Genomic DNA, 18,085 nt, shown 5'->3' with positions numbered 1-18,085 from the left:
TTCTTAGGTTTTTTTTTAACCATTGACCGGGTTTCATCGTTACCGACATTAACAGACTGGTGTGAGTCTAGACAAACATTATATACGTACAAGGCAGGACTTGAAACCCCATAATTTTATGTAATTCTTCTGACGAAGTGAATTTAAAATCATTAAAAATTATATAGAATCATGGTTTTCAAACCCTGCCTTTTTGTGTATATAACCAGTCTGATGATGTCAGTAACGACGAAAACTGGTCACAAGGCAAATAAAATAAATGTAGAAAACACTAAAAATTTGTTATTTTATTATATAAAATGCAGTTCATCGAAAAAATATCAGTACAAAACTAAAAACACCAACTTTACACAGCAGAAAAATGATATTACACAGCATTTTCAACGTGTAGATAACACGAATATCACATTACTCATGGTACGAGGGTTGCCTTTTAAGTTTTTGCAATAGAATAGTAGATGGCGTTTGCGAGATGTGACATCACTGTATTTGTGAATACTGAGGTTTATTATTACATTGTCAGTGGAAACTTACTAATTGACCAATTAGTTATTGGCAGTGAACGTTTGAAAGAAGTAAGTTTGTGCGAAAATGGAAATCACTCGTGAGGGTTTGCGTTGGATGTTTTTTTAGTGATTTTAAAAAAGGCTTTACTCAACAATAATGCATAGAATTACTTCGTGCAGCTTTTGGTAATCAAGCACCATCAGAAAAGACTCTTTACAATTGGTTTGCAGAATTTCGTAATGTTCGTGCGTCTGTCAGTGATAAATGTCCTAAAGGTCGACCAAAATCGGTTGTCGTTCCGAGAAACATAGATGCTGTGCGCAACGTGATTGAAGATGATCAGCATGTGACTTACAGGCAGATAGAGAGGTCTCTTGGCATATCAAAGACTGCAATATATTTTTTTTTTCATAAAAATTTAGGAGTGAAAAAGATTTGTTCCAGATGGATTCTACATAATCTGACCGAGCCGAAAAAAGAGGTGATGATTAGTGTCACAAAATGTTAAAAAAAATTCAACCAAGGACGTTCAAAATCCGTATACAATATTGTAACAGGAGACGAAACAGGGATATATTCGAATGAACCTGAAAGCAAACAACAGTCAACCGTTTGGGTGTTTGACGATGAACCCAATCTCACAAAAGTTGTTCGTTTACGGAGCACTTCCAAGAAAACAAACTTTTGTTTCTTCGGTTGTACCGGACAGATTGCAACCATTTCTTTAGTGAATCAGAGAACTGTTAATGTAAAATAGTATACATACTTCAATTTCATATTATTTTTGGCATCTCATCAAAGATGAAGAAGAATATGGAAGTCTGGGCATTTACGGGGCTGACGACCGTCATAGGCTGGTTTAAGTGATCACTTTACAATTCTACCCATTATTGACAACCACACTACTCAAATTCTTGGATGTTCTATATATATGAACCAATTTAGAAACCTTGTTCTTGAATCACTAGAACTTCACTAGAGACATCTATTGGTCAGATGTAAAGAAGCTTTTTATCAAGCAGAAACTCTTATATTAGTATGTGAGGTCCGAACCCTGGATTAAAATCACACACATGAGAAACGCCAGAAAATACCATTTTCATTTTTATTATTAAGCTTATAATTCGACCAGATAATCTTCATCTTTGATGAGATGTCAAAAATAATGTGAAAATAACTCCTGTAATTGGAGATAATCCAGATTTTGTGAACGAGTATTTGGACACACTCAAAATGTTGTAAATACTTTAATTTGTTTCTTGAACATTCAACATTCTTGGATAAAATAAGGAAAAACAACAAAAAACCTCGCATCATTCTTCATCACGACAATGCCTGCTCCCATAAAGCACATCAAACAACTGAATAGTTGAAAGAGAAAAAACATCGAATTAATGTCTTATTGCCCATATTCTCCCGATTTATTGCCTAGTGACTATTTTTGTTCCCTACTATCAAACAAAAGATGCACGGACATCGATTTTAATCACCCTAAGAAGCCGTTGAAATCTTATAAAAAGCATATTTCTACGATATCAGTTTCAGAGTGGAAAAATATACCCAGAATTGATTTGAATATGTGCAAACGTAAAAGTGTAAAGACTTTAATAAAACACTTTGTTTCAAACAATAAAATACTTTTTCAGTTTTTGTAAAAACTTAAAAGGCAACCCTCGTATAACCTAATTTAAAGAAGAAATAATAATGAAAACTTCTCACACATCTTTCGATACATGTTTGAATTATGAGAGAATTAAAAATAGGTTTAAGGTGTGAATTATGAGTAGGTTTAAAAATATACAAAGGACAGTGAATGGTGGGAACATAGTGAATGGTGCACTGAAATCAGTTTGAGCAAATTAATACCTATCAGCGAAAGCTAAAATGGTAGTACACAACGGAGTCCTGGTTACAACCCTTATGAATGGAAACGAAACATGAAGTTAGCAAAAGACGGGTGAAAGCAGACTGAATGTATTCGAAATGCGTTCCCTCAGACGAATGTGCGGCAAAACGATGTATGATAGATATTCAAAAGGTGAAATAAGGAAATAATGCAAGGCTGAAATAAGCATTATCGATAAAATTAAGAAAGGTGTGTTGAGATGGTTTGGACATATGCAACGTATGAGTGAGGTGAGAACGGTAAAAAAACGAGGCAAATGTAGTTGGAAAAAGAATCAGAAGAAGACCGAGGAAAACTTGGCACAATCAGGTATGTCAAATACTTGAAAGCGGCCGGGTCAGGAGTCGAAATAACCGGTGGGCGAATATGAGGAGATGCATGAATGTGGAAGAGGCGAAGAATGGTTTCAAAGACAGGATGGTACGGCGTTCTATACTCCCTGCCTACCCCTCGGGAAGTGGCGGGATTTTTAGTTAGTTAGTTGGTAAATTTGCGTAAGAAAGACAAGGGCGACATCTGTGTTTTTTGTCGCCGTACTGTTAGTGTGTACTTTCTGAAGTGATTGCATTACGTGACATTCATAGGTGTTGTATTTGTATACAATCAAAAATGACAAATGGGAAGCCGGCATATATACAAAGTAATCTCCCCTCTTACATCCACTTACCACCCCGTTTATCTTTTTACTTACAATGAGTATGAAGGGCGTTGAACCTTTGGTACATATATAAACAACTGCCAATATGCTATTGGTCCTCGCAGTGAAAGATTTAAACACAAAATTGTATAAAAAGCTAGCTTGTATGGCAGTTTATAATAGGTTTTGATCAATTTCGAAAAAAAAATCATACAATTTGTTTAAAACACGCAATACTTGAAGCGGAATACAATACTTTTTAAAACCATGTTATAACATTGACATCTCAACACGGATGAAGAAAAATTAGGAAGTCTGGTTATTTACAGGGCTTGCGACCTGTCATAAGCTGATGAGTCATCACTTTATGGCACCTGTAACATTCACCATTCTACACATGATTGACAACCAAACTACTCAAATTTGGGAAGTTGTAACATTTATATATCTTTCAATTGATATTCTTCAATTAAATTTATTCACATGTGAGCTCTGGGCACCATCTATGGTTGAGTTGAGTAAGTTTGACTCAACTCAACTTTTTAAATAACGTGATATTTATAAGACTTTCACGACTAGATTAATTAATGTAATTGCAGGGCGTATATGACTAGAAGTGTGGATGTAAAGGAAACTAGGAGTGTACGTCAGAACAGACGAGTGTGGCGTTCCATCCTCTCTACCTGCATGAGGTGATGGTAAGAGTAGTATATTTTTTAGTTAATGTAAGAAAAAAGGTGAGGATAGCAGCGGACAGCAGCATAAACGGGATCAGACCCCCAGGAATACCACCTAAACTATGGAGAGATAGCTGGTCTTCCACCTCCCAGGAGCGGACCGGAGAATGACAGGACTTTGTCCTAAAAAAAGAAGAAGTGAGAAAACCATTTGATAGAAAGACTTTAACAAAGGAATTTAAAACACAGATTTTATGTTCTCGTTACAATGTTTAAGTAGGTACTTATGTATTAATTTGTGTGAGTGGGTATAATAATCAAACTTGTCAACAGGTCGGGTTGGGTTTGGATGTGTTATGAGTCAAAAGAGCGGGGTAAGCGGGGAAGGAGGGAATTCAAAGTGTGTAATAAATTACTAAGATTTTATAACTGTAAACAGAAAACAAAATAATATCTCATTAGTTGATTCGACAGTCACTTTGTGGTAAAATATGTAAGTACATATCGCTCACTCCTTTCAAGAACGTCATAAATCAAAAATCGACAATTTTCAGTTGTGCAAGTTTTCGGAATGCCCAGAAAATGTACTACATCCCAGAAAAAGCGGCATATTTTTAACTTAATATTTACCGCTACAGGGCAGAAAGCGTTGTTTTTGCATTTTGAAGAAAAGGTATTGTTTAATTTTTTTTTAAATATAATAATAAAATAATAATAAAACCCTTATCCGCACCCCAATGGTGCATAGGGCACTGCATCATATAAACGCAGTGTTATGTTGATAGTTTACACATGAAGGAAAGGTGATCAGCCCTCCGCTTCAGGTACCAGTCCACGGTAATATTGAATAAATATTACAGTGAAAAAAATCACTTATATTTATTTTATCCCCTTGGGAATCGAACCCAGGACCTCCAGAACGGTAGCCGAGCGTACTGACCATTACAATACGGAGGCGGACTATTTTAAATATACTAAATATTTTTCAAATGGAGAAAAAAACCTTCAGGTTTTACCTTAAAAAATCTGTTGCACAGTAAAAAGTTCAAGAAGTGGCTTGATACTTATTTTTAATACATTGTATTTAATTTTTAAACTTTAAATGTTCTCCTGAAAAATCAAGTTTTTTATTTATTTATGACGTTCTTGAAAGGAGAGAGCGATATATATGATGTTTGTGTACGTTTATATTTAAAAAAAAAATAAATAAAATTCTTCTTATTCTTCTTCTTAGTAGGCCTTGTGGCCTGTTTTTAAGATGGACTAACCTCCTGCGATGTTGACTCCTATGAAATTCTTATTTAATTTTTTTTAATTACATATTTTACCTTTTTTAAATTTAAGTTTTACTTTTTAAATACCACTATTCTCGATATACATATGTATCGATACATTCCGCATCATTTTCAAACACCGTATGTGAAGCTTGTTTTAAATTATTTGCAGAGTTGTGTCCTTGTGATGTTAACGGTTGAAGAAAGGGATGGAGCTGTTTCTTATTTTTATTGATTTATTTAATTAAAGTGATATATAGTGGGAACATAGACTAATGGGGGGAGGCTTAAGTCATTGTCATATTGTTAATTATGGGTTTATTATACATATTTTTTTTGACATCTCATCAAAGATGAAGAAAAATATGGAAGTCTGGACAATTACGAGGCTGACGACCGTCATAGGCTAGTTTAAATGATCACTTTACACACGTGTAACATTCACCAATTCTACCCATTATTGACAACCACACTACTCAAATTCTTGAAAGTTCTATATGTATGAACCAGTTTGGAAAACTTTTTCTCTAACCACTAGAACTTCACTACAGACATCTATTGGTGAGATGAAAACGAAACTTTTTTTTTATCAGAAACTCTTATATTAGTATGAGAGGTCCGAATCCTGGATTATAATTGTGTATGTGATTCTAAAAAAACTTTTACTGCATCGTTATCTTCATCACTGAGGGTATGTTTTTTATTATGATTCTCCTCCATATCCGAATATGGGAGAAATAAAGAAGACAGAATTTTTTTTACATCTCAACACGGATGAAGAAGAGTATCGAAGTCTAGGCATTTACAGGTAACAAGTCTCGTTAAGAAATCACTTTACACACTTGCAACATTTACCATTCTGCCCAATTTATCATTCTAACCACACTACTCCAATTTGCGGATATAATTGGTGAATGTTACACGTGTGTAAAGTGATTACTTAAACCGGCGTATGACGGCCGAAGCCCCGTAAATGCTTAGACTTCCATATTTTTATTGTGATGTCAAAAAATAATATGACATATTTGTTCATTTATGAAATGAAATATTAATTAAAATAAATGAAAAAGCGTGAATAAAATATTATTTTATTTTTAAAGAGTTAAAGAAGTTGAAATCATTGGCATTTGATTTGATTAGCGCAAGGCGTGGGGTTTTTGGGTAGTGATGGCATGGGGTGTTAACTTCAGTTATGCTCTTATGCAATCCTTTTTCTGTATCACCGAGAAATTAACGGGGGTAAAATATAACAAAGGACCTTTTAAATAAGTTTTTCAATTAATTGTCTGAACTCAGAGGTATCTTTATTTTTTTGCTGGATATTTGAAACAGCAAAAATAAAAACTTGCTCGCTTATGAAAAAAAATAAATAAGGGGCGAAACGAAGTGCCATTTTTTAAAAATATTATATGAATACCTGAAATATTTTTAATTTTGTTTTTACTTGGTGAAAACCACTTTGCGAAATGCTTCGTAAAAGATGAGGTATTTACCAATCAAATTAAAATTAAAATAAGATAGATATTACTATAAAGCGAGCCGAATCAATTTTAAAAATCTTAAATAATATTTTTTTTATTGAATTTTTTTATAAAAAAAATCGCAACAGGTCGTCAAAGAGTACATTCCAAAGAGTTGGACCCAACACCGAACCCTGAGGACAACCCATGCTTGTTGCTCTTTTGACGATTGTGTTGCCATGGATCACCGAGATGGTTCTGTTATCTAGGTAGCTCTTTATTATTATAACGAGATCTTTTAGAATGCCTCTGTTTTTTAGATTCGCTAATATCATGGGCCACCAGGCTTTGTCAAAAGCACCCGAAATGTCCAGGAAAATCACACATGCGTGCTTTTACGGACACTCTCGGCCCTAACTACTCGCTAAATCAAAAATGGATGGTATAAAAATTTTAGACACTAAAAAATATTATTTAATAAAATCATTAATCATGGCGCTTCTCCACAGGGAAAGAAAAGGAAAATAGAACGCCACACAAATCTGCCTTTGCAAATAATCTTCGCCTCTTTCACATTCGTGCATCTCCTCACACATACCCACCGATTATTCTGTCTCCTGAGCTGACCGCGCTCAAGTATTTGAAATACTTGATCATCCCAAGTTTTCCACAGTCTTACATTCACCATTCATATTATATCTCAACATAGATGAAGAAGAATATGGAAGCCTTGGCATTTACAGGGCTTACGACCATTATGGGCTAGTTTAAGTGATCACTTTTCACATGTGGAATATTCACCAATTATACTTAAATTCTCGAAACGTCTAGATGTAGTGTGGTTGTCAATCATGGGTAGAATTGGTGAATGTTACACGTGTGTAAAGTGATTACTTATACCAGCTTATGACGGTCGTAAACCCTGTAAATGCCCAGACTTCGATATTCTTCTTCATCTATGTTGAGAAGTCTTTTTTTTTTAAACTTTAGTATAATCATTTTACTAAGAAGTGATACAAATGTCGCTAATGTACATGATGTACATACATGACACGTACATAATAATGCAATACTTAGCAAGCTGCAGAAAAAAAACTATATTTGAATATTTTATTTGGTATAGTTAAGTTATTTTTAACGTTAATATTAATGATGGTGGTACGCCCTCTTAGTGCCGAAACTTCCGAATTCTTATTCATCTATGTTGAGATGTTTAAATTTTTTAGACACACTAAGAATGTCGTACATATTAATTTAGGATTTTCCATTATTGTAAAATAAAACTAGGGTAAGACACTATCCTTATCACCCATTGTGTAAAACCACTTTTTTGGTATTATACAAAGTGAAAAATGACTGATAAGTAGAGTGTTTTACTACCGTAGGTACCACAATTTTTTTAATATTTTTCAATAAACAAAATATAAACTAGGGTATGTATTTATTATTAATACGTAACTTTGTTTTATACCACTTTAAATATTTTATAACTTAATTATAATGTCTACCGGTTTCGAATCTAACCGCTTTTTTATCAAGACTGATTTATTATTTATCTAAAACACTATCTACTTTAATTAAAATATTTTGTGACTGCTAATCAACACAAAAAATAAATACACTTGAGATCTAACCAAGCTCTTTTGCCTAACGACCAAAAATATATTGAATTTTGTTAAGTAGATAGTGTTTTAATATTAATCAGTATTGATAAAGAAGCGGTTAGCTTCGAAACCGGTAGACATTATAATTTAATTTTAATAAAATATTTGAAGTGATTTTAAAACAAAGTTATATTTTAATTATAAAATAGAAAATCACAGAGTTAGTGCTTCAAATTCAAATAATATTTTTTAATTAATTACTTATAAATTAATAATAAATATTATCCCTCGACTTTTGGGTCACCTGTTTGTGCATCCAATAAGAAAATGCCGATCCCGCGCCTGGCGGGCGGGTGATACTCATGACGGTGTCAACATTGCCACTTCGTCAATGAGAAATCAGAGCTAAGCGGAGCGGCTTGTCTTCTGGTCGCAGTCTCTAATTAGAACGCGCGACTTAACGATTCATCGAGCACTTCGATTTTTTCACCCGTGAACTTTTACGTCTATTCGGGAAAATAGTAGAGCTTTTCCGAACTTTAACGTTTATTCGTGAAAATAGTAAGGTGTCGTTTCGCGATAAAATGCCGAGAAATCAACGGTGTGGTTATAGGGCCAGGGGTAGTCGTCAGAACCCGCCGCCGGCGCAACATCAGCAATACGTACCGGGTGGAAACCAACGACCGGTGTATTGTGTGGCTCCTCCGCCTCATTTTCACCAAGAGCCAAGAGCTATGAGCGCGTGGGACCAGACAAATATCATCATCGAACAGGTCCTCAACAGGCAGTGCCAGGACTTGACCCAGAAGTCGCGCGAGCATCTGGAATTGTGCAAGGCGTACAGGAGGAGGATCCTTGCGGGCAGACCGACGTTGACGGGGCCACCACCGCCCAGGCCGCCGACGCGGCCGCCGAGGCCCCCAGCTGCGAACGACCCCGCGAGGTTCTACCCGCCGCCGCCGGTTCCTCCGCCGACACCGGAAGTAGAGGAAGTGGACGTAGAAACAGTAGAAACGGAAGATCCGGCCGCAGGGTGAGTAAAATTTATTAATTGTAATACATTGGAACCTCTCATGACGAGCGCACCTTTCATAACCAGTAACTCGCATAGCGGGCATAATCAAATGTGAAAAAGTTGCTACCTTAATGAGCGACATTTCGCATAACGAATTACAGAGAAAGGGCAAGTCCCTCTTTTACGAAATTTACTTGTGGGCCAAGACTTCGGGGCCAGTAAAAACAAAAAAAAATGTTTCGCTTCACGAGCAAGATTCTGGAACGAACTATACTCGTTATGACAAGTTCCATTGTATTCACGTGTGGAAAAATTGATTTTTGTAATATTCGCATGGTTTATTTGAATAGACTTAATTTATTTTACTATCAATTTAACTTATTTAACCCGCTCTTGCTTATTTATTTTGCGACAGGCGTCGTGGCGTAGTTGGGAAGACGCTCGACTGCGAAACTGGCGTCGCGGGTTCGATTCCCGCCAAATGTAAAATAAATTCAAGAAAGACTTATTTTCAATTGGTCTGTGTGTTTGTGATGTATTTTTTTTACATTTTCCTTCCCTATCCTTACTATCCTACCTGCAGATAGGCCTCTAAAAACAGAGGTTTTGCGAGTTATTTAAAAAAAACTTGTATTGTATATATATATATATATATATATATATATATATATATATATATATATATATATATATATATATATATATATATATATATATATATATATATATATATATATATATATATATATATATATATATATATATATATGTTGAAATACACACATTTGTATGTTGCATATATTTTTATTTATTTAATCACTTTGTGTCGTAAATATGTGTTGCATTGTCCAAAGTATATTTTGCGTTTTCTTATTGTAACCGGCGTGGGTTACGTGCGATGACTCTCAAAAATGTACACGCCTGGCCTTCTTCGGAATCTCCCAACTATGCCACCGTTGTAAGGGGTGACGTTCCAGACGGCCCCGCCGTACCGAGTTACCGAGTAAGCTGGATACGGACGGAGGTGAATGGATGTATGAGCCGGGAAGAGCGGCACTGGACCGACAAGTCAACCTCAATAGCCCTGATAAGGGCTTTCCGAAACTGGTCCGTGAATCGGTATAATGAGGCGAAGCGGTCCAGGCTGGCGGCGCGGCGAGTAGTCCAAGGAGCGGGAGCGGAGAAATGAAACACAGGTTTCAACAGTCACACCAGAACTGGTTTATTACCAAAAAATGCGCCCTCTATATACCCGGCCGTGATCGCGTACCGCCCGACAGTGGGAAAGTACAGCCAATCAGCGGCCGGGGGAGAGAGACAGCCATATCTCTGTCTCTCTCTAATGGGCACCGGACGGGCTACACTTTCATACCGTACCGGTGCCGTTCCAACAGTTCGTTATTACATTACAATTTACAAGTTTATTTTATCAGTAATCTATTTATACAACTTAACATCTAGGCGCATTTAATATTAACATTGTCTTATTCTTTCTTACATCTAATACATTCTGTAAATACATGAGAAATCGGTAGAATCCATAGAGGCCCTTCTTCGGGTCGCATTCCGACGGGCGACCGTTTCGCTCGCCGCCAGGCGCCTGGAATTCTTTTTCAGGGCCGCCGTACGGGGTGTGCGATCCGTCCGTAACACTCCCCCCGTGCAGCTAGTCTGCACCTGAATTCTCGGGGACGGGTCGCGCGCCTTCTCTTCTTATTACCGCGATCTTTGCGGCCGGCCTGGTGTAGACCCCCCTAGGGGTCTTTACCTCCACGACTCGTACTTGGCCGTCTGCTGCTTGGTCGGCTCGGGTCACTATTCCCCGCGGCCAACAGTTCCTCGGCAGGTTCGGGTCGACAATTACGACCATGTCGTCCTTCTGGATCGGAGGCGCGGGATCGCGCCATTTCTTCCGTTGGGCCAACGTTGGGAGATATTCCCGCAGCCAGCGCCGCCAGAACATATCCGCGGATCTCTGGGCGATCCGCCACTGTTTGCGAAGGCAGGCTCCTTCGTCGTCTTCGTCGTAATGCGCCAGCGTGGGGTGCGCATTAGCGGTTCCGATGAGCAGGTGGTTCGGGGTGAGGGGTATAGCTTCCTCGGGCTGCAGAGTCACCTGTGTAAGTGGACGGTTGTTAACTGAATACTCTGCCTCGGCCAGTATCGTTTTCAGGGTCTCCTCCTTCGGAGCCTGTTCGTTTAAAGTCGCCTTGAGAGCTCGTTTTACCGACCTAACGAGCCTCTCCCATGCCCCACCCATGTGTGGGGAAGATGGCGGTATGTATTCCCATCTTATGTTCCGAATTGTCAGCTCCGCCAACAATTTTCCATCCTTCCGTAGTTCCGTCACGGCGTCGCGCATCTCTTTGTCGGCGCCGTGGAAATTGGTCCCGTTGTCGGAGTACAGGGCGATGGGGCACCCTCTCCGGGAAATCATCCGCCTCACTGCCATTATCGTGGAGTCCGCTTGCAGTGAGGACGCGAGTTCTAGGTGGATGGCGCGTGTAACCATACACGTAAAAAGAACGCCATAACGTTTTTCCCGTCTTCGGCCGACAGTCACGGCTATCGGCCCGAAGAAATCTACTCCGCAGTGCGCAAAGGGCGGTGCGCCGTACGCAAGCCGGGATGCGGGCAACTGTCCCATCAGTGGGATCCTTGGTCTGCTCCGAGCTGTCTCACATGTCTGACATTCCCGTGATATTTTCTTAGCGGCGTCCCTCAGCCGCAGGATATGATACTTCGTTCGTAGGTCTGCTACAGTTCTTTCTGTTCCTGGATGTCCACCTTTCTTGTGGACATGTTCAATCAATAGCCGCACATATCGGCATGCTCCGTCGAGGACGGGTGGGGCAGTGAGGCCTGCCGCGAATTCGGACGCGGCCTTAAGGCGTGTACCCATTCGTATTATTCCATTGCTGTCCAAGTACGGCGTCGCGGCGTACAGACGGCTTCCGGGCGGGCTTCCCTTTCCCTCCCGCAGCATTTGCAGCTCGTCTTGAAATGAGCTTTCTTGTGACCTCCTAATCCACATGTTTTCAGCGTCCTGCATCTCCGCGGCGCGCAACTCAAACCCCCCTCCGGGTTGTCCTGTGACCGAGTGCCGCCGGCATCTGGAGATGAATCGTAGTACCCAGGCGGTCGTGCGCACCAGCCGGGTCCAGGAGGAGAACCGCTCCACCTGCGGGAGGGCCTCCTCGTTCCTTGTGTGTCCGACAAACTGTCGAACCGGTTTTTCTTCGAGCGCTTCTGCGCTTGGTCTCGTTCGCCCAACTTTCTCTGTGGGCCATTCTGTCTCTTCCTCCCTCAAGAAACGCGGGCCCCCAAACCACAGTCCGTCTCTTGAGAGGTCAGGGGTCCCCTTGTCGCGGGTTCCAATGTCCGCCGGGTTTTCCTTTGTGGGGACCCATTTCCATTCTTCACGCGTGGTCAACTCATCGATCTCTCCCAATCGATTGGCCACGAACGTTGCATATTTCAAAGGATCATTGCGTATCCAACACAGCACCGTGCTGGAGTCCGTCCAGTAGATCGTTCTTACTATCCTCGCCTGACTCTCCCTTTTGATGGTGGCAGCCATCCGTGCCGCCATCAGTGCCGCCTGTAGCTCTAGGCGCGGTATGGAGAGCGGCTTCAGGGGGGCCACTTTCGATTTGGCCATCACGAACGCCGCGTCGCCGGCGTTCACAAAGTAGGCTATCGCACAACAAGCCTGTTCAGATGCGTCGCAGAAGATGTGCAGCGTCACGAGTCGCCCTTTAGACTGTAGCACACATCTTGGTATTCTGCATTCGTTGTTCTCCATCAGCCGGCGCCACTCTGACCATCTCTCAGAGTGCTCCGGCAACAGCGTCTCATCCCAGCCCGTCTTTGATCGCCAGACGGCCTGTAGGATAATTTTTGACCGCACGGTGAGGCACGTAATAAAGCCGACCGGGTCAAAAATACTCATCGTCGCGCTCAGCATTTGGCGCTTGGTGGGGTTCTCGGGGATCGAGGCCATCTCGGTCCCATATTCGAAGAGAAACGTGTCGCTCCTGGGGTTCCACATTAAACCCAGGACTCTTTCCGTTGTATTTGCTTCTCCTATTCTGATGGCATTTTCCGCCTTTTCCTTTTCCGCAATGCCTTTCAGGACTCCTGGCTTATTAGACGCCCACCTCGTGAGCTCAAAGCCTCCCCTTAGGAGCACCTGCCTCAGGCCATGTATGAGGGATGCGGCCGCTTCTTCGCTGTCGGTCGCATCCAAATAGTCATCCATATACATTCGTCCTTGTATGGCCGCCGCGGCGGCCGGAAATTCGTGTGCGTACGTTTGGGCGACCTTGTCGCGGACAAACTGGGCACTACTGGGCGAGCATTTCGCGCCGAACATCATCGATGTCAACATGTACGTTTCGGGTTCATCCCGGCTATTCGTTCGCCACAGGAACCTTTGCGATGGCTGGTCAGCTTCATTGATCCTAATTCGCAGAAACATCTCCTTGATGTCTGCGGCTACCGCCACGGCCCCTTCCCTGAATCGAAGGAGGTTCCCCAACAGCGAGGACAGGAGGTCTGGTCCTGTCAGTAAGTGGTCATTCAATGACGTCCCCCGGTGCTGGGCGGCAGCGTCAAATACCACTCTTATCTTACCCGGCTTGTTCGGGTTACTCACAGCGAAGTGAGGTAAATACCACTCCCTCGGGTGGTGCACATTCTCTTCTGCGGGGTCGAGCTTCACAGCATATCCTTTTCCAATATATTCACTTATCTTGGCCTTGTAAGCCGCTGCCAATGCCGCGTCACGTCCTAGCTTCCTTTCTAGAGAGTGAAGCCTGTTCAAGGCTGCCTGGCGATTGCACGGCAGTACGTCTCCGTCCCGAGCCCATAATAGCCCGGTCTCCCATTGGCCTGACGGGAGCTGTCTTGTAGTATTCTTCAAGAGTTCCAATGCGCGCTTATCGGTTGCGCGATTCCTTTCGGCGGTGGAGACGCCCAATGACTCCACGGCGAAGTTTCTCTTCAATAGCTCGTCCAACCCTTGCTCGACCCGGTTGTTTGGCAGATTGAAGTTGGGGTGTACGGTACCCCCGTACGTTACTGGCCCCAGTGTGGTCACTATGGTCAGCTGACCATCCTCCCGAAGCACTGGAGTGTCGATCGGGAACATGAGAGACGCGTTATCGAGGCCGATCAGCATCTGCGGTCTGATGACGCGAGCTCCAGTCCGCGCGGGCGCGCCACTTTTGTGTACAAGGTCCAAGTCCTTGATGGTCCTCGCCCCGATCTCGAATTCCCCGTTGTGATCACTTATCAAGGTCACCGTTACACGCTGCGACCTGTGTGTGTTGCTTTGTCCAGTCGCACCTTTTATCGTCAGATTCCTTGCTATCCCCGTAGCACCTATCGCGCGGGCGACACCCTCCTCGAGGAGGGTCACAGACGCAGCCTCGTCCAACAAGGCGAACACTTTTGCGGTCCCCCGCGGTCCCTTCAAAGTAACCGGCAGCACTTTGAATGTGACCGGGACCTCACAGTCATTTGTCCACAGCACCTGCGCATTGTCCACAACTTCCTCACTTTTCACGGCTTCCGCGGCACCATCCGTGCGGTAGTGCAGGATTCTATTGTGGTGTCTCCGGCAGATTTCACACTTTCTTGCTTCACACTCGGGCACCCTGTGCCCTGATTCCAAACACTGGAAACACAGTTTGGACAGCCGCACAAATTCCCAGCGGTCGTCCACGGTCTTCTTCTCGAACCGTTTGCATCGGCGTAAGTTATGCCCGCTGGCCTTACAAAATACGCATTCCTTGTCACTCGTCGTGTCGCGCGTCGCAAACACGTGACTCCTTGGCTCGACGCGTCGAGCGTTCTCGCGGCGGGCGGGCTCGGCGCACTTGTCGCGCTGACCCGCGCGCTCCTTGTCTCTGTTCCTCGCCACCATTCTGAACAGACCTCCGTGGCGCGTGATGCCGGCGGTGATCTCGTCAAGCCAAGCGGCGAGATCGTAGATACTGCTCCTCGTCTCGCGGCGGCGATCGCGGAACCAATCCCACCGGAGTTGCGTCGGCATCTTGGCAACCATCTCCGCTAGCAGCTGCGGGTTGTCGAGATAGCAAGCGTCCATCCCGTCCACGGTGGTGATGACGTTGCGTATCGAAACCGCAAAATCCACGACTGCTTCATCCGCGGGGTGGTCGGCGAGACTCGGCATCCTCCGGGCGTCTTCCAGTATCTGCGCGATGATGAGTGTCGGGCTGCCGAAGGCGTCCTCCAGCGTCCGCAATATTTCCGACACGTTGCGCGGATACAGTAGCAGGCCTGCTACCATGTGACGCGCACGCCCTTCCAGTGCGCGCGCCAATCTTCCGATGTTGTCAGCGTCCCCTATCCCCCATCTCTCAGTAGATTGGAGATATGCCGCGTTGAAGCGGCGCCATTCCCTCGGGTCTCCGCTGAACTTGGGCAACTCCGGCGGCTGCCCCGACCATCGAAAGTAGTCCCCGCCTCGGGGTGAGGGCTCCGCGTAGATTGCTCTTCCATCATCTCTGCGGTGCCGTTCGTCCGGTCGAGCTCCGTCGACCCATTCGCGTACCGGGTAGCGATCGCGTTCGTCCGGTGCGCGCCAACGCAAGCCAGAGGTTTCCATACGCCTCGGCTCCGCGTTGCCAGTAGGCGCCGGGCCATGTCCCCCGGGCGCTTCTCCTCTGTGGCCGGTCAGTTCGTCCCGCGATTCCCCAGCGAATCGCGTAGGTTCCGGATCCAACACCGGAACCGGTAGAGCTGCGGCCGATGTCCTGAATCCCGTTCTGGGCTGATTGGCGGCGTCGTCCTGCCGCGTTCGTAGGTGGGTGGATTGTTCGACACCCGCGATAACCTCCCCCCCTGGGGAGCTTACGTTAGCTGCTGTGCACTTCGACAACAGCTCACGGAGTTGCTGGAACTGCCTCTCGCTGCTAGCGGCTAGCTCCGCCATCTGGCGGCGCAAGTCGCTACTCGTATCAGTCCGGACTGAACTGACCGAGTCCCGATCCTCCTCACGGCGCTGCTCTTCGGGCTCCATGGCGACGTTGCGTCCCGACCTCAGGGATGCAGGCATCGTAGCTGGAGACTGCGTTGAAGGATCCGGCTCGAAGGACCAAAATGTAACCGGCGTGGGTTACGTGCGATGACTCTCAAAAATGTACACGCCTGGCCTTCTTCGGAATCTCCCAACTATGCCACCGTTGTAAGGGGTGACGTTCCAGACGGCCCCGCCGTACCGAGTTACCGAGTAAGCTGGATACGGACGGAGGTGAATGGATGTATGAGCCGGGAAGAGCGGCACTGGACCGACAAGTCAACCTCAATAGCCCTGATAAGGGCTTTCCGAAACTGGTCCGTGAATCGGTATAATGAGGCGAAGCGGTCCAGGCTGGCGGCGCGGCGAGTAGTCCAAGGAGCGGGAGCGGAGAAATGAAACACAGGTTTCAACAGTCACACCAGAACTGGTTTATTACCAAAAAATGCGCCCTCTATATACCCGGCCGTGATCGCGTACCGCCCGACAGTGGGAAAGTACAGCCAATCAGCGGCCGGGGGAGAGAGACAGCCATATCTCTGTCTCTCTCTAATGGGCACCGGACGGGCTACACTTTCATACCGTACCGGTGCCGTTCCAACAGTTCGTTATTACATTACAATTTACAAGTTTATTTTATCAGTAATCTATTTATACAACTTAACATCTAGGCGCATTTAATATTAACATTGTCTTATTCTTTCTTACATCTAATACATTCTGTAAATACATGAGAAATCGGTAGAATCCATAGAGGCCCTTCTTCGGGTCGCATTCCGACGGGCGACCGTTTCGCTCGCCGCCAGGCGCCTGGAATTCTTTTTCAGGGCCGCCGTACGGGGTGTGCGATCCGTCCGTAACACTTATGTTATTAAGATCCGCGGTTATTTTCAGTAGATTTATTTTATTATTTTTGCATGTTTGTTGTACGTTTAATATTAAAATTAAGTCATCTAAATGCGGAACTGTAGTTGGTCGCATGTAGAGATTGTGTGATTATTCAAGCATTGTATTATTTATGGTACTGATTTTAAAGTGCAGAGATTTCTGAACTAGGTCGAAAGATATTCAAAAGGAACTATTTAATAATTGGGGGAAATCAATACTGAAAGCTTAATTTTTTCACCTGTTAAATATCCTTTTCTGCTCTTAAATTATTTCAGATTACAGGCGAAGATATGTTTTAATTTACTAAATACACTTTGACATTTATCACTATCGGTTTAATACTGCCAAATGTGATATCACTAAAAAAATATTAAGTCATATGTAGGGATCCGTACATGTCCGCCTACGTAGTATAATGGTCAGCACGATCGAGTACCGTACTTGTGGTCCCAGGCTCGATTCCCAGGGAGGAGGGGGGTCAAATTAATCTAAGTGATTTTTTCACCCTAATAATTATTCAATATTGACCCTGGACTGGTACCCGAAGCGGAGGGCTGATCAACCTTTCTTTATATTTAAACGATGCAGTGCCCTATGCACCATCGGGTGAGGATGAGGGTTTGAAGAAGATGAAAAAGAAGAGATGCCTAATAGATTGAATATATAATAATAAAAACCCTTATCCGCACCCCAATGGTGCATAGGGCACTGCTTTATGTGAACACAGTGTTATCTTGATCGTTTACACACGAAGGAAAGGTGATCAGCCCTCCGCTTTAGGTACCAGTCCAGGGTAATATTCAATAAATATTACAGTGAAAAAATCACTTATATTTATTCGACCCCCCTGGGAATCGAACCCGGGACCTCCAGAACGGTAGCCGAGCGTGCTGACCATTACACTATGGAGGCAGACAAAATAATATATTCATAAAGAATTTAAATGTAAAAAAATCATTATTCCAGCAATCCTTTCATCAAGAAGTGAATCAATACTTCACATATCGATCGAAGGACTGTTCGCCCGAAACTAGTATTGTTAAATTTAATTTAGTGGTACTTTTAACCGAGT

The 18,085-nt window shown here is 43.4% G+C and overlaps 1 protein-coding gene across 1 annotated transcript; it reads right to left on the bottom strand.

The window, feature by feature from the left end:
• Positions 1–10,746: 10,746 nt before the first annotated feature.
• On the bottom strand, positions 10,747–16,164 carry LOC148301569 (uncharacterized). Its single transcript, XM_088273063.1, has 2 exons — positions 15,964–16,164; positions 10,747–14,856 (listed from the first exon to the last, which is right to left on the bottom strand). Exons 1-2 carry the CDS (start codon positions 16,162–16,164, stop codon positions 10,747–10,749), a joined length of 4,311 nt encoding a protein of 1,436 aa, XP_088129189.1.
• Between the last annotated feature and the right edge of the window lie 1,921 nt (positions 16,165–18,085).

Source organism: Brachycentrus maculatus, unplaced genomic scaffold (assembly GCF_059751285.1).
Source record: "Brachycentrus maculatus isolate JH-2025_06_01 unplaced genomic scaffold, ASM5975128v1 h1tg000539l, whole genome shotgun sequence".
Taxonomy (NCBI): Eukaryota; Metazoa; Arthropoda; class Insecta; order Trichoptera; family Brachycentridae; genus Brachycentrus; species Brachycentrus maculatus.
This window is presented reverse-complemented; position numbering and strand designations above follow the sequence as displayed.

Coding starts and splice junctions, on each gene's coding strand:
- LOC148301569 (XM_088273063.1), bottom strand. CDS start 16,164: ATGCCTGCATCCCTGAGGTCGGGACGCAACGTCGCCATGGAGCCCGAA. Junction 14,857..15,963: donor CGAAGTGCACAGCAGCTAAC/GTAAGCTCCCCA, acceptor GTATTTTGTAAG/GCCAGCGGGCATAACTTACG.